This window comes from Dermacentor andersoni, chromosome 5, assembly GCF_023375885.2.
Source record: "Dermacentor andersoni chromosome 5, qqDerAnde1_hic_scaffold, whole genome shotgun sequence".
NCBI lineage: Eukaryota > Metazoa > Arthropoda > Arachnida > Ixodida > Ixodidae > Dermacentor > Dermacentor andersoni.
Window position 1 is genome coordinate 82,181,386 of NC_092818.1, and position 13,786 is coordinate 82,195,171.

Sequence of the window (13,786 nt, forward strand, 5' to 3'; positions counted from 1 at the left end):
CTGTACTTTCAGTAACTATAGTAGAAACAGACTGCACCGAGAAATAAATAAAAAAAAAAGCCAGAAAGAGAACGCAGGCACCCAAAGAAAGACAAGCTTGCGGAAGGCTGGCCGATGCAAATGTCGCCTTCTTTTTCTAACGTGAAATAATTCTCAAGGTTTGCGCTCCATGGTTTGTTAAAATGCAAGATATATGTTGTCTATGTATGTTTAACCCTGGGCGGGTTAGCCAGTGCGTATAGTGTGTACAAAGTGTTTCAGCTAACTTTAGCCAGAGTGTAAAAATATGCCGATGCACTCTAAGACAACGCGACTAAATGCATGTTGCTCACTTTTGCATGTAGTGTGTCAGGCTCTATTTTAATTTTGCTTAATTTGATAATTAGTCAGTTAATTAACAAACTTCTGAAGTAACGAAGCTAGGCAAAAAATTCCAATTAGAACGTTGTAAATCACGTTGCAAGATGTCCGACTAGACAGTTTCTCACTTTCTATTTATTAAGTATTAGTGTTCTTCAGCTTACTACGGATGCCCGCGAAAAAAAAAAAAAAACCACCACGTGACCTGCACGCTTGCGCGTCGCGATTGCACTTCTCCCAAGCGTTCCGCGCACAAACGAACATAGCATTTAGCCGGGTGTGCTGATGAGTCTGATGAAGTTTCTGATGAGTCTTTAAGCGTCACCGTATCTTAACTCGGAGTTTCTCTCGCTGCTGCAGAAAAAGGCTGACATCACCCGAGAGCGCAGGGTCTGGGAGTCCGTGTCTGACTGCCAGTTCGTCGTGGGCCTCAAGGCATATTTTAAAACGCCGCAATGGTAAGGCGCTATTAAGCAGAAACCTGCGGTTGCATTTTGCATTTTGCAACGAGCAACGTTATTATTTCACCAAATCTTTCTTCTTTCTTAATCGTCTCTCACGCTATGCTGCCGATCTCGGCGATAACGGCGGTGCAGCGATGTCCAAGCTGATATGACGAATAGCGAAACGAATGAGAGGAAAACAAAAACAAAAAAGGTTTGAACCGTTACAAGACACTATCGAACGATTCGCATTTTGTGACAATTTATATTTACTCTTTCTTCCGTTTATTTTCATGTCATCATTTGCTTCGGAAGGCTGATGTCGGCGATAAAGACAACGAGGCGGTGCGCGAAAAAGCAAAAAAATCAAATTATGGGGTTTTACTTGCCCAAGCCACGATCTGATTATGAGGCACGCCGTAGTGAAGGACTCCGGAAATTTAGAGCGCCAGGGGTTTTTCGATGTGCACCTAAATCTAAGTACACGGGTGTTTTCGCATCTCGCCCCCATCGAAATGCAGCCGCCGTGAACGGGATTCGATCTCGCGACATCGTGCTTAGCAGCCCAACACCACGCGAAGAAGTAATGAAGGGTGAAAGAAAGAAAACGGGGGTGGGATCCTTATTAAATCTGGGCCCAGGTTCTCCCGCCCTTCACGGCTACTCATCGTCGTACGATGAGAACATGCTGCACCTGCGTTATTCGGAAGCACTGCAACGTGTGCCTCGCGTTTACTGCGCAGTTACTGTTTCGTGGCCGAGTACTACGAGGGATGCACACTCCAATCGCTTCTCGAAGAAGGCGCGCTGAGAGATGACGTCATCGTGAACATCGTCGCCAACGTCACATACGCGCTCAAGTACATCCACGACCGAGGTGGGCTGAGCTTTCATTTTTGACGGCGTAACCACGGCATGGGTATCGTTCATTCGTGTGCTGGGCGCGGTCTGAAATATTTTCTGTAAGTACGACGCTGAATTGATTCGAATGTGCACGGTTATTAGAGTTCAAATATAACTGGTACCAAAGCCAGTAACATGCAGTGGCACTTCTACTAGGGTAGTTTGAATATGGAAAGATGACGCGAAACTTGTAGAGTCAGACCGCGGAGGTTTTAAAGGCAAACTGCTTAGCAAATAGAGGGCACCATAAAAAAATAATGTCGCAGTTTTGCCCGAAAGGCGAAGCATCGATTGCGATAGAATGTTAGTGGACAGCTATTCGAAGTAAGGATAATAGTTTTATTGTCTGTATAAACTTGCAAGCATAGGCATAGTAGCTAAATTAACGAGCATGGTGTCACGCGCGCACAAGCAAACATGAACACATCTCACTCGATGATCCTGGAAACTCGCTGTCGAAAACGCCGGAGTGAAGAAGCGCGGCAGCAGCAGCGAGCGAATTGACCTTCGTGCTGCGTCTCGCAGCAACGCAAACTAAACCGCGAAAACACAGCGCGCGGCTTGCTCTATTCATGTCGCAGATGGCTTTCAAGATACAGCGGACCGGGCGCCGGGACGCCCGGAGTAGAACGCCCCTCCACGTCCTCCCTCCCCTCCCCTCGTATGCTTGGGTGCGACGCAAGACGGCGTGCCTCCTCCCCGCTTCCCTCCCTTACGTGCGCGACATTAAGCTGCAATTGTCGGCTCACCTTCGCACGCTTTCACTCGGACGTACAGCATACGACGCGCAGCGGTGATTTTATCGCCCTTGAACTTAATGCGGAACCTCACTGCGACGGCATAAACTCGCCTGGAGTGCCCATATAACTACTATCGTAATAAAACAGTTAGTGCTGGACAATTAGGCCGCTACATTTTTCAGCCTTGGAGTGGCGCCTGATTCTGGCAAAAAAGGTGTGGCGACGAGCGACCACGTAGACCGGTAAAGTCTCGGGCTCTCGCGGGAGAGGAAGAACCGACACTCGATATCTTAGCGTAGCTTTCTTTTTTTAATCTCTTTCGGAACGCTAGCCCGTGCCGGAGCGTGCCAGCCGCTCGTGCCTCGTGTGGACGCGAGCGTCTACGTAACTCTCATGCGACGACGATGCTGCTGCCGCTACAGAGGAAAATGCAGATAGCCAGCGGTGATTTTCTGGTCCAGGTTATCCATTAGGAAGGCTCCCTCACCAGAACAGGAATTGACCTCTCTGGGCAATATTCGGCCACTACCTCACTCATGTAAGGGGGAGGGCCACGAGTCCGGTATGCCGCGCCCTGGCTATGTCAGTGTCCCTGGGAGATAAAGCGGATGGTAGCATTAACTGCAGGCAACAATCGAGATGAGCAAGGTATGTTTAGAGTAAACAGGGAATAAATTAATAGGACCTAATCCGTAGAAGGCGGATATGTTTTATGAAAGAGAGCAAAGATTCAGGAGACAAAGACAAAATGCTTGGCCTATGGATAGCTGTAAGTTGACTGCCTCAAGCAGGTTACATGGGACTATTTGTCGCCGCCCCGTTTCGAAGGGAATGCCAAAAAAAAATCATCATCATTGTTATCACACTAGTATATAGCTGGCATCGGTGCAGCCTATGCAGCTGCTTTATGTTGCGCTTTTGTTGTGCAGACATGATGTACCGCAACATCTCGCCGACGACGATCCTCATCGACATGACCGGCATCGCGCGACTCTTCGACTTCGCCTTCTGCTCCGTGAGTGGTGACCAATGTGGCCGCAGTATTTTCTGCATGCATCGTATACATTGGCCATTTGCAGTGATGCTAAAGAGAGACAATAGGTTAGTCTGGATAGATAAATTACTTTTCTTTGTAATGCCAGAAACGTCCGTACTATACCGTGAACGGCAACTTGATAAGCCATAAAAGACCCAAAAATATAATCACAACATTCAATCTAGCCGATAAGGATCAGGAGAAAAAAGTCAGCCAATCTTTTCCGTCTGCAAGATTGGCCGAAAATAACGCAGAAATGGTCTAGTACAGCGGCAGCAGCATTGAAAAAAAAAATGCTTTTGGAGTGGCTGAGATATATCTTGGCGTCTGGCCTCCGTCTCCGCAGGTTGGCAAGACGTCGAGCAGCCGGGTTGGCTCGATACCCTATATGGCGCCGGAAGTTCTAAGGATGGAAGTATACGGTAACGCGCCTGTTTTACTTTTCTTAACTGCGCGACGCTTATGACCTCGTTCTGCAGAAATGAGTGCCCTCAAAGCAGTGCGAATGTTTGTGGAGCCCTGTTAGGTATAGCCACCGGAATTGGAACGCAAGGTGTCATGCTATAGAGTGGTAGAAACGCACGGGTACTCCAGTTCCAATGGCAGCTGAATATTGTTATTGCAATTATACGGACACTCTAGGAGCGCCTACACCGACCCCTTGTCGCCGCCACACTGACGGTGCATGTGCGTCCCGCGCACGGAGGGTTATGTTTCCAGAGGCGCGAGCCACACGGAGTGCGTTTGGCTGCAAAAGCGATCAAGCCAAGCCACGCGTGCGCACCGTCAGGTTCGGCTAAATTTTCATGAAGGCTTATATCCAAGGGGGCGATCGTATGCTTAAAATAAATAAATGACACGTTACCGCCATCGCTCAGTCGGCTCTGCACGGGAACCGAATCGGCGTTCTGCCTTCCGCTGCTGCTGTTATAGCGTTGTGCGCAGACGAACGCACAACCAGCGCACAACGCTATAAGCGCTGCATAGCATGTGTGCGACTTGGTGCACACACTGGTGACACTGGTCTGATAGGAACGGACAGCAGACGTGAAGCTAAAGCTATCTAATGTTCTGTGACAAAGGCTGGTTGTTTTCCATCGGGCTCATCTTGAGCCCAGTAGAGGTGCCACGCCTCCAATGCCATTGGCAGCGATCCTAATCCTGTGATCGTTGTGAGACGCTTGGCTTCCACAGGGCGCTGTTTCTGCAGCGCAGAAGTTGTTTTGCGTGATGCATTGTTACAGCACTGTCCTATTGGTTCGAGCGCAACTCCTATCATCCTATCGCCTTCTCAGCCTCGCCCACTGAACGAAACTGCCAAGATTTTTTTTTTTTGAGTATGTGGCTAGACAGCTAGCGCCTGGGAAGGACCGCATACTTTGAGGGTCTTTTAGAACCAAAGACATTGTGCAGAAACTATTGGCGATGATTGTCGATGTAATCGAATAAAAATTGAGGTTTTACGTGAGAGAACCACGATCTGATTATGAGGCACGCCATAGTGAGAAACTCGGGATTAATTTTTACCATCTAGGGTTGTGTAACGTGCACCTAAATATAAGCACACGGGCGTTTTTCCATTTTGCCCCCATCGAAATACGGCCGCCATGGGCGGGATTGCATCCTTCGACCTCATACTTATAGCAGCGCAACACCATAGCCACTAAGCAACCACGGCGGGCAATGTAAGTGAATAGTCGAGCGCTTGCAGAAACCTACTGCTTTAATAAATAAATGATGCTTTTGATTGCGTAATTCCGCAGATAACAGTGTCGTTAACCAGCATATCTGTAGCGTTAGTATAGGTGGCCATGTATGCAGGGTGTTCCAGCTATCACGCGTCGCTGTTTTAATAAAAATGGGCCATTCTACACAAAGATAACCAACTGCAAATTGTTCAGTCGATTAGCCGCCAGCAGTTGTTTTGTTGATGCCATTCAATTTAATAGTTAATTGCAATTTGCAATTTTCTTAATGACGGCTTCGATTGTCATGCTGTCAGTGAAGAATTTGAAGGAAAAAGAAACTTAAAGCTGACATGTTTTCAGCCAGGTGATACAGAAAGACCACGAAAAATGAAAAAAAGAAACGACCATGTGGCTAACCCTCCGCTGGCATAAAAAAACAGCGCACCAAAACAAGCTTCATAGAAGTTAGTTGGCTATGGTTTTGGGCTGCTGAGCACGAGGTCGCGGGATCGAATCCCGGCCACGCCGGCCGCATTTCGATGGGGGCGAAATGCGAAAACACCCGTGTACTTAGATTTATGTGCACGTTAAAGAACCCCAGGTGGTCGAAATTTCCGGAGTCCTCGACTACGGCGTGCCTCATAATCAGAAAGTGGTTTTGGCACGTAAAACCCCATAATTTTTAGAAGTTAGTGGCAGAGCTGGCACTTCATCTGGCACGCCCCGCCTGCGACAGCGTGGCGCCTTGATGTTGATAAGAGTGCCGATAACTGGTTGTTGATGCGTGGAACGACAGCGTGTTTGAGGATGCTGTTTTTGATGCAGTCGGTCGGTTAGCCACCTGATATGTTTCATTTTTAGAGGACTTTCTGTATCAGTCAGGAAAGATAAACGGGCAAAAAGTACCTGACTGAAAACAAGCGAGTTGTAAGTTTAAGTTTTCTACAAATCCTTCATTAACACCTTGCCATTAGAGCAGTAAGCAAAAAAAAAGAAGGTAACTTCATTTTATTAATAAATCGAATGACATCAACAAAGTAATTACAGATGGTTACTCTATTCGACGACGAACAATATGTTCTTGGTTATCTTCGGGTAGAATTGCCAGTATTTCTTATAAAAGCGCGATGCATGATAGCTGGGACACTTTGTATAAGCCGAATCGTCATGCGTGTTGCCTCCAGCGGCATGATCGTTGACTGCCACCCCCCGCTCTCCTGCACACGCAGCCCTCTCCCGCAGCCGTCACACGGGGAGAGGGCGGCGGGAGAAGATGAGAGCCGTTCTTAAAATAGTAATACACTGGGTCTTCACAAACTACATTACTGTGGTTCTGACTAAGAAATAATAAGAACGTGGCTCAATACTGCACGTAAAACCTTCAGAGTCGGTGGTGGAAGGCACGACGCCGTCCGTGCTCCCCCACCGAAGCTTCGAATGAGCGTGTAGCGTAGACTGTGCGTCCAACTGGCTTCGTCATTTCTTCAGCCGAACTCATGTAGCCTGTCTGGAGACTGACTACCTTTCCGCTGACGTGCTTCACCTGCGCCGTCGATACCCGGTACGGCACGACGACGGCGGCGGCGCCAGACGCGTCGAAGGCGGTAGCTGCTTGGGCCTGTTGGTATGCCGTAAAACAGCGATGTGACACACCCGGCGCCTTGTGTGTCCCATCGCTGTCTCTTATTGTGTCCGTGTCTGTTGTGCGCAGCACTGTACATAATTACGTAAAAGGCTAGACGGCGAATGGAACCGTGTTCCCAAAGGTGTCGTTTTTTTGCAGCCAAAATGCACTGTGCGCCTCTCGCGTCTCCGAGGACAGTCTAACCCTCAACGCGTCAGGCCACACGTGCACCGTGGGTACCGGGACAGCACGGCTGTCGGCGGCGCCGACGGCGCGAATTCGTCGCTAGTGCCCAAAGAATCGCTGCCGCAATAAAAATAGGTCGCAGTATCCAGCCCGGCACCGCCGCCAATTTTGGGAAATCGCTATAGGAAATATGCCAAGCAGGGGTCAATGGATATGGTAGAGGGAGAAATCGAATTTGTAGACAACTCGAAGCACGGAAATATTGAATAAGGCAACACGTTCTACACAAAGGGCAAAATGGAGGATGCCTCAATATAGCAGGGATGCTAGAATAGGGAATTTTCCGGGTCTATGCGAATACGAATGTTGGAGGAAAACGACTTCCGACTATTGAATATTTTTGTTCTTATAGGCAAAGGGAAATATAAAGCTTTTGTGGAGTTCGCTCCACGAAAAAAGAAAGGAATGCTTACTTACATTATTTCTTAATTGCATATAATCGCGTTTGCAACTTGTTAACCGTACATGGGAAAGCTTGTGAATGAGCAACAATTCATTTCATTTATCCATCACGTAAATGACTGCCAATGAAACAAGGAAGCAACACCTCACTAGATGTGCCTACAGTGTGTTGTTCGTCCGTGAGAGAGAAGTGTGGTTATGCAGCACCGCAGTTGCTTTAAATGCGAACATTGAGAGAGTGGCCAAATAAAGAATGAATTCGTGCATGGAGTGAGTGAGGCGGTTCTTAGTGAAGGGCTTAAATTTGTTTTGGTTGAGAAGAAGTAATCTGCCCCGCATACTCGTTTAGGAACTACATGGTGCCTCTGCGGCTCTCTTGCAGAAGAATTCATTCGGCGAAGTCAAAATTTGCATTAGTCACTGTCTCTCTTGAGTCACAAATAAGTATTGTAGCCCCCCCCCCCTTTTTTTTTTTCGACATAGGCGGATACTCTACACTTTTGAAGAATTCATATTTTAGTCGGATATGATTCCAATAACAATGCCTATCCGATTAATACTCAAAGTTTTTGGTATTCGAATACCCATAGAGGACAGAAAATCAACCTGAAATGAGTAACGACACTGTCAAGTCATTCCAGCACATGTCGAATGTTGGACCGATAGGAACTCCCGGCACGACCTGTGGCTGTCGTTACGTCGGTCAGTTTTCTCGCCACTCTGAGGTCACTGACACGTTGGTCACCTTCGCAGGTCACAGTGGTAGGTTTGATTTTCCGACCAGGACCAGGACAATTTTTTCGATCCACTACTGAACTGCTCTTCTGCTAAACTTTTGTGTAAACTGCTCCTTTTAATTTCATTTCTACATGATGTTGGTTGTTCTAACGAACTCGGTGACGTACGCGCATGTGCTTTGTCACGCTGAAACACAGATCGCACATCCGACTACTGGTCGCTGGGCATCCTGGCGTACGTGCTGTACGTCCGCCACACGCCAATGTCCATCTACTCGGCGAAAACCAACCTGGACCACTGGGTCGACAGGGACTACATGTACCAATGTAAGTGCGGGAAGTCGACGTGTCCTCCTACGATATAGCTGCAGCCTCTTATGAACAGTTCTTCCACTCGCGACGGTGACGCAGACGTATCCACTTATAATAAGAGCGCGCTGGCCATCACCGCAACTGCCGTAGTATTCGCTTAAAAATTTCGGGCAGCACTCTCTCATGATGGCCACCCAGGTATGCGAATAGCAACGCGCCATTGCGGGGACGGTCAACGTCTTAGTTTTTCTCCAAATGGGAGGCACAGGAGCACGCCATTTATGAGCCCTGTACTGCCGCAGGGCTCCTCTCGCGCGCTTCTGATGATGATGATTAGTTGGCACCTCTCTTGAAACGAGGCGGGGACAAATAGCCAACTAGCCTGCTTGGTGTAATCAGGTATGCTATACATGTTTTTAATCCTAACATTTCTTGCATACATTTCCTTAATACTTCTTCCCTCGTAGCTCTACCTTGTACACCGCTACCTATGCCTCTACCAGATCCGGTCGTATCAATTTCTTCCCTGCTTCTGTTTTTCACCAGTACTCTAAACGTCTCTTGCTTATCTTGACTGCTGACCGGATGATACTCCCGTCCACTTGAAATCCAAGCGCTTCTGGAAGGTTGTGGTTACCTACGGGTCTCACTGGATGTATTACTTCGCATTCCATAAGGATGCGCTGAGTGGCCTTTGGATTTTTGCTGCAGCATGCACATGCCTCATGTTGTTGCGAATATTTGCTCCGGTATGCTTTCGTCCTTAAACAACCAGCTCGAGCCTCAAATAGCAAGGCACTGCCCTTTGTGTTATCGTGCAGATTTTCCCTTATAATTTCATTCTTAGCATTCTAGCAATTTTCCATGGTCTTGTTTCCATTCTTTGTATCCGAATTCGCTGTCTGTGTTTCTGTCGCTTTCTTTCTGATGACTCGTGTTTGTCTTTTCACCCTTGAAATTACACTGCACCTAGTTGCCAACTTTCCTGACCTCTTCCTCCATTCTGTGTTGTCTCTGGGCGCGCTGCGCCACCTAGCAGTGCGCCCGCGAAGTATCCGCATGGCCTCCTAGATCCGTGGCGCGCCGGTTCGTGCGAGCACTGAGAATTAATCCCTCCCTCCCCACGAGCATTGGTGGCGCAACGCGTTGGAGAGTCGTGAGCTGTGATTGAGGAACTCGTGATAACGCGGGTTACATTCCGGACTACTACTGGAGATTTTTTAAATGATTTTTTTATTGAAGAGCGCCGTGAAAGAGTTTAGGCAGATATATTTAGACGGCACTGCCTTCGGAATCGGCCCTCATTTTCGGTTAGCCAGAAGAAAACTTCTTACAATGCCTACAATGCTGTTCGCATTAAAAAAACAACTATAGTATACGTCACTTCTGTGCGTTTCCCGCTCCTGCCTTCGCCTGGGTTATTTTCGCACAAGGATTTGGGTGTTAATTTGGAGTAGTTAAGTACCAGAATCTCGTAGTATTGGATATAAGGGACACCGCATAGTGGAGGACTCCGGATTAACTATTATTTTAACGCTTACTTTCATTGCTGAAGTCAGCAGCCCCCTGAGACTAGCAATACATGACGGAGCGGAGGTTATCGCAACAAGGTTAATACATAGGGAGTGACACTCGATTAAGACAGCGGCAAGCTACACTCATCCACATTTCGGTCTCGCGGTCCAAAGGAACATCATTTCCGACATTTAAGAGACCAAACATAGAACGTAAACACCCTCGCGGCCCTCTCGTCTCGCCCCTGCCTTCTTTCTAAATACGCACAGACTGCATCCACGCCACATGCACAGCCGTTGTCAGAGTTAACCCGCATAATGGAAGACCAATCTATAGCGGTTTGACAAAACACGGACTGTAAGTAGCAAACATCGAATACTTTGGAAGGAAGATGCATTAATCAAGCCCAATTCGAGTATCCCTAGCCAGAATATCCTAGCACCCTTCAAAGAAAACCAGCAATGCGCTTAAGGCGTGCTCGGGTTAAGAATGACAGTGACTGTTCCAGCGTGAGGAAAAAAAAAAAAACGCTTCAACAAGGTGTGTTCCTATGATATTGTCTTTCTTTTATTGCAGACGCTGAAGTGGTCCCCATTACCCTGCCCAAGCACATGCCTCCGCATGCAAAAAGCCTTATAAGTGGACTCCTAGTTGAGGTAATTGAACGGGTTTGTAAGAAAGGGGAAGTGAAGGGGTGGTCATTTAAGCAACATGCGCCAAAAGTAAACAGCTAGCAATTATAAACGGAAGAAGGTTGCACGACCTAAGCTACTTACAATGAAAGCAAAATCTCGACGGAGCACGTTTCCATGAATGGATTAAAATGACGCTAAAGGGAGGAGTCAGTAGGCCTGCATTAGTAAACTAACCCTTCTGCGACAACGGCAACAACAAGAACCGTTCTGCCTTGCTGCCCCGCAAAAATTCGGGCAATTACGGAGGCAGCACGTTGTGCTAATCCTTTCACAAATAAGGCGTAGGTGTTGCGGGTTCACAGTGTGTTATCTACAACAGAGATAATTATTTTTCGTTATAGCGTAATTTATGACAGGTTCTAAACTCAGTGCCCGCCGTAGCGCCAAGTTATACATTTCGGTGTCGTAATTATTTCAGAGACCTCGGCTTCGTCTGGGCTGTCGCTCAACGGGCTTCTACGAAGTGATGAAGCACCCGTTCTTCCGCCATGTCGACTGGGACAGCTTCACCAGGCGAGTGATCTTGAGACGTTAAATTACCACTGCGTTCGCGCGTTGCCCGCACATTCACGGATTTATCAGGATTTGCCTCCTAGTATATAGAGTCAATGCTATGTGTTTCAACCCACACCGTGTAATTTTGTCGCATGAAGCATAAGATCCAGGAGTATTGCCGCTACCATCTCCCGAGTTGATCGGCAGTAACATGAATGCCTTTGCATAGTACAATGTTAGGTAAACACAAAATAATATGAGCACTCGCCTGTGATGTACAGAAACACACAAGTGACGTCTCGGGGCCGTTGCCGGTCCCCGCGGGGAACATTAAGGCTTAGGCAACATCCGCACTGTTTGCCAGCTAACGCATAAACAGTCTGGCCCTCTCGACTTGCTCTAACTTGCGAACAAGGTTCGCAGCTCGAACTGGCCCCGTAAGAAGCGCTGTCGATGTGCCTGACTGACTTGTTTTTGTTTTCCATTGGAATAACTGTCCTTTTTTTTAGCCTTAGGCGAGTGATTGTTTTATTTGTTCATAACATTAGGCTACGATATGAATGTAACAATGTCAGTGCTGTTTACGAATGGCGTTTGGGAGAGCTCCTAACTGAAGTGCAGGGTGGCCGATATTGAATTAGAGCCTGTAGAGTTGCCGCTCTCCTACTTTCCACTGTATCGTGAAATTATGGTGTGGAAGGTAAATGTCACTTGCTTCTGTACTTTTCCTTTATATAATACTTTATTTTACTAAATTCCTTCTCTTTCAGAGTGAAAGGCCTCTCGGGCCGAAATATCCCGAGGGGGTACCAGTCATTGTGATGTCGAGCCAACGGGTGCGAATCGCCCAAGAGAGCAAACTGACATCGACGTGTGCATTCCGTGTCTCCGAAGCATCATCATCATCTACATCATCCTCATGTTCGCCCTTACTTCAACGTCTTTTGCGACCTGTGCACCTGCCGTATTACCCTATAGCACGTGTCGTACACTCATGTGTCGTGGCACATGACACGCCCAATTTAGTGTGCCTGCACTGGAGAACGCCATTGTCCTTCCGAAACGAGGAATCACGAGGTTCCATCCGTTGGTCCCACCTGGTGTTGCGTATTGTTGTAATGAGCTAGGGGGACAGCGTATACCCGCCGCATAACGCACACTCGCTAATTACATTCAGCAGTCTGCACCACCACGTCACCGTAGCGAAAGATGTTCCGCGTTCCCATATACGAACGAAAAGTGACGGTAAAGTTGCTATTGTCGACTTCGCTGAAAGTTAGCGGTTGAAGGGTATTGACAACGTGCTCGTGAGTGCACATTACTATGCACAGGTTGCGTCGTGTTATCAAATATAGGAAAATCGTCACGTTGCAGACGGTCGAGACTTACTACGTGTTGGTAGCAGTTTCCTTTGAACTTGCGGGCACATTCCCGTAATTACGTAGCCTAAGTACAACGACCGACCGAGAGCGCGTCAGTGAGGGCGTAAAGGCTTTCACGAATGTCAAAGATATGCTGTTACTCTCATTCGTACGTTCCGATCCAATGCGCTACTACTACGGCCTCGTTCAAGTTGTTTCAACTTTCTGACCACAAATGTTCAAGGTAGGAAGGCTATGCAACTGTAGATTTATTATTACGATCCCTGCTTTCATTTTTCAGTTGACCAAAGTTACGGAAAAAAAGATTGCATCGCATTACATAACTGTGTTTTATCTACATATTACTTCTACGCCTAAGACTAATCAGGTGCTCTGTGGATGATTTCTTGTCATAACAGTCGGTGAGGGATGGTGCACACTGAATTATATGCATATGCTCAACTACAAATGGAATTTGGACGGAATTATGCAATTACATGCGCCATCTAAATCTTAAATTCTGCATTCTACGGTACGCAAGGAGGTGCGGTCACGTTTACAAAAGCGCTTCCGGCGTGTGTGTCCAGTCTTCTCGCGCAGTTACCAGACCCTACGTGCTGTTTTAATTAGCTAGCATTAGGAGTGTCAAAGTGGAAAAAAATGTGCGCGCGATTATGTATATATGTGCAGGGCGTCCCAACTTCATGCACCAAGGTTTAAAAAATATGCAAAGGCCACGTAGATGAACAGAACCTAGATAATGCTGTTTGGCGTCGCTTGGGGATACTTGGATTATTTTTTGAATTCCGTCTAATTACATAATTAGCCTAAATCAAATTCTCAAATATTATTAAATGAAAAGTGTCAATGAGAAAATTGTATAGCAACTTGAAAAACTCCCGATACAGATTTCTGTAGCCCAATAGGTTACGTGTTTTTCCGAGCGTGAAAGAGGGTTTACCAATTTCCATTCAAACCCTAGTTACCAGACACTTCAAAATTTGTCTGCACATCATCATATTTTTTTAGGAGAATGTGAGAACACGCACGCACATAAGGTTTTCTAGTGTGAGAACACGCACGCACACACGGTTTTCTACAGCTTCAAGCCGCACTAACAATTTGGCTCTAAAGAAAAAAATGACAGTTTGAACAGAAGAGCGAAGCATTGAAAACAATAGCAAGCCTTAGCGTTGCACTGAAGGTGTCTCGAAGCGCTGGCGAAAGGA

General features: G+C 47.1%; 1 protein-coding gene across 3 annotated transcripts in view; it reads left to right on the top strand.

The window, feature by feature from the left end:
- Positions 1-12,569, top strand: part of LOC126530819 (uncharacterized) — a 51,658-nt gene extending 39,089 nt beyond the window's left edge. For 2 of the 3 annotated variants that reach the window (XM_050178110.2, XM_055070817.1), the window contains 8 exons: positions 721-818; positions 1,547-1,680; positions 3,376-3,461; positions 3,829-3,904; positions 8,378-8,506; positions 10,583-10,662; positions 11,120-11,214; positions 11,967-12,569. In XM_050178110.2, coding sequence (XP_050034067.2) covers positions 721-818; positions 1,547-1,680; positions 3,376-3,461; positions 3,829-3,904; positions 8,378-8,506; positions 10,583-10,662; positions 11,120-11,214; positions 11,967-12,018 — 750 coding nt within the window. In that variant the 3' untranslated portion in view covers positions 12,019-12,569. The remainder of the gene's footprint in view (positions 1-720; positions 819-1,546; positions 1,681-3,375; positions 3,462-3,828; positions 3,905-8,377; positions 8,507-10,582; positions 10,663-11,119; positions 11,215-11,966) is intronic. The other variant, XM_050178111.2, reaches the window with a different exon arrangement.
- Positions 12,570-13,786: the final 1,217 nt, after the last annotated feature.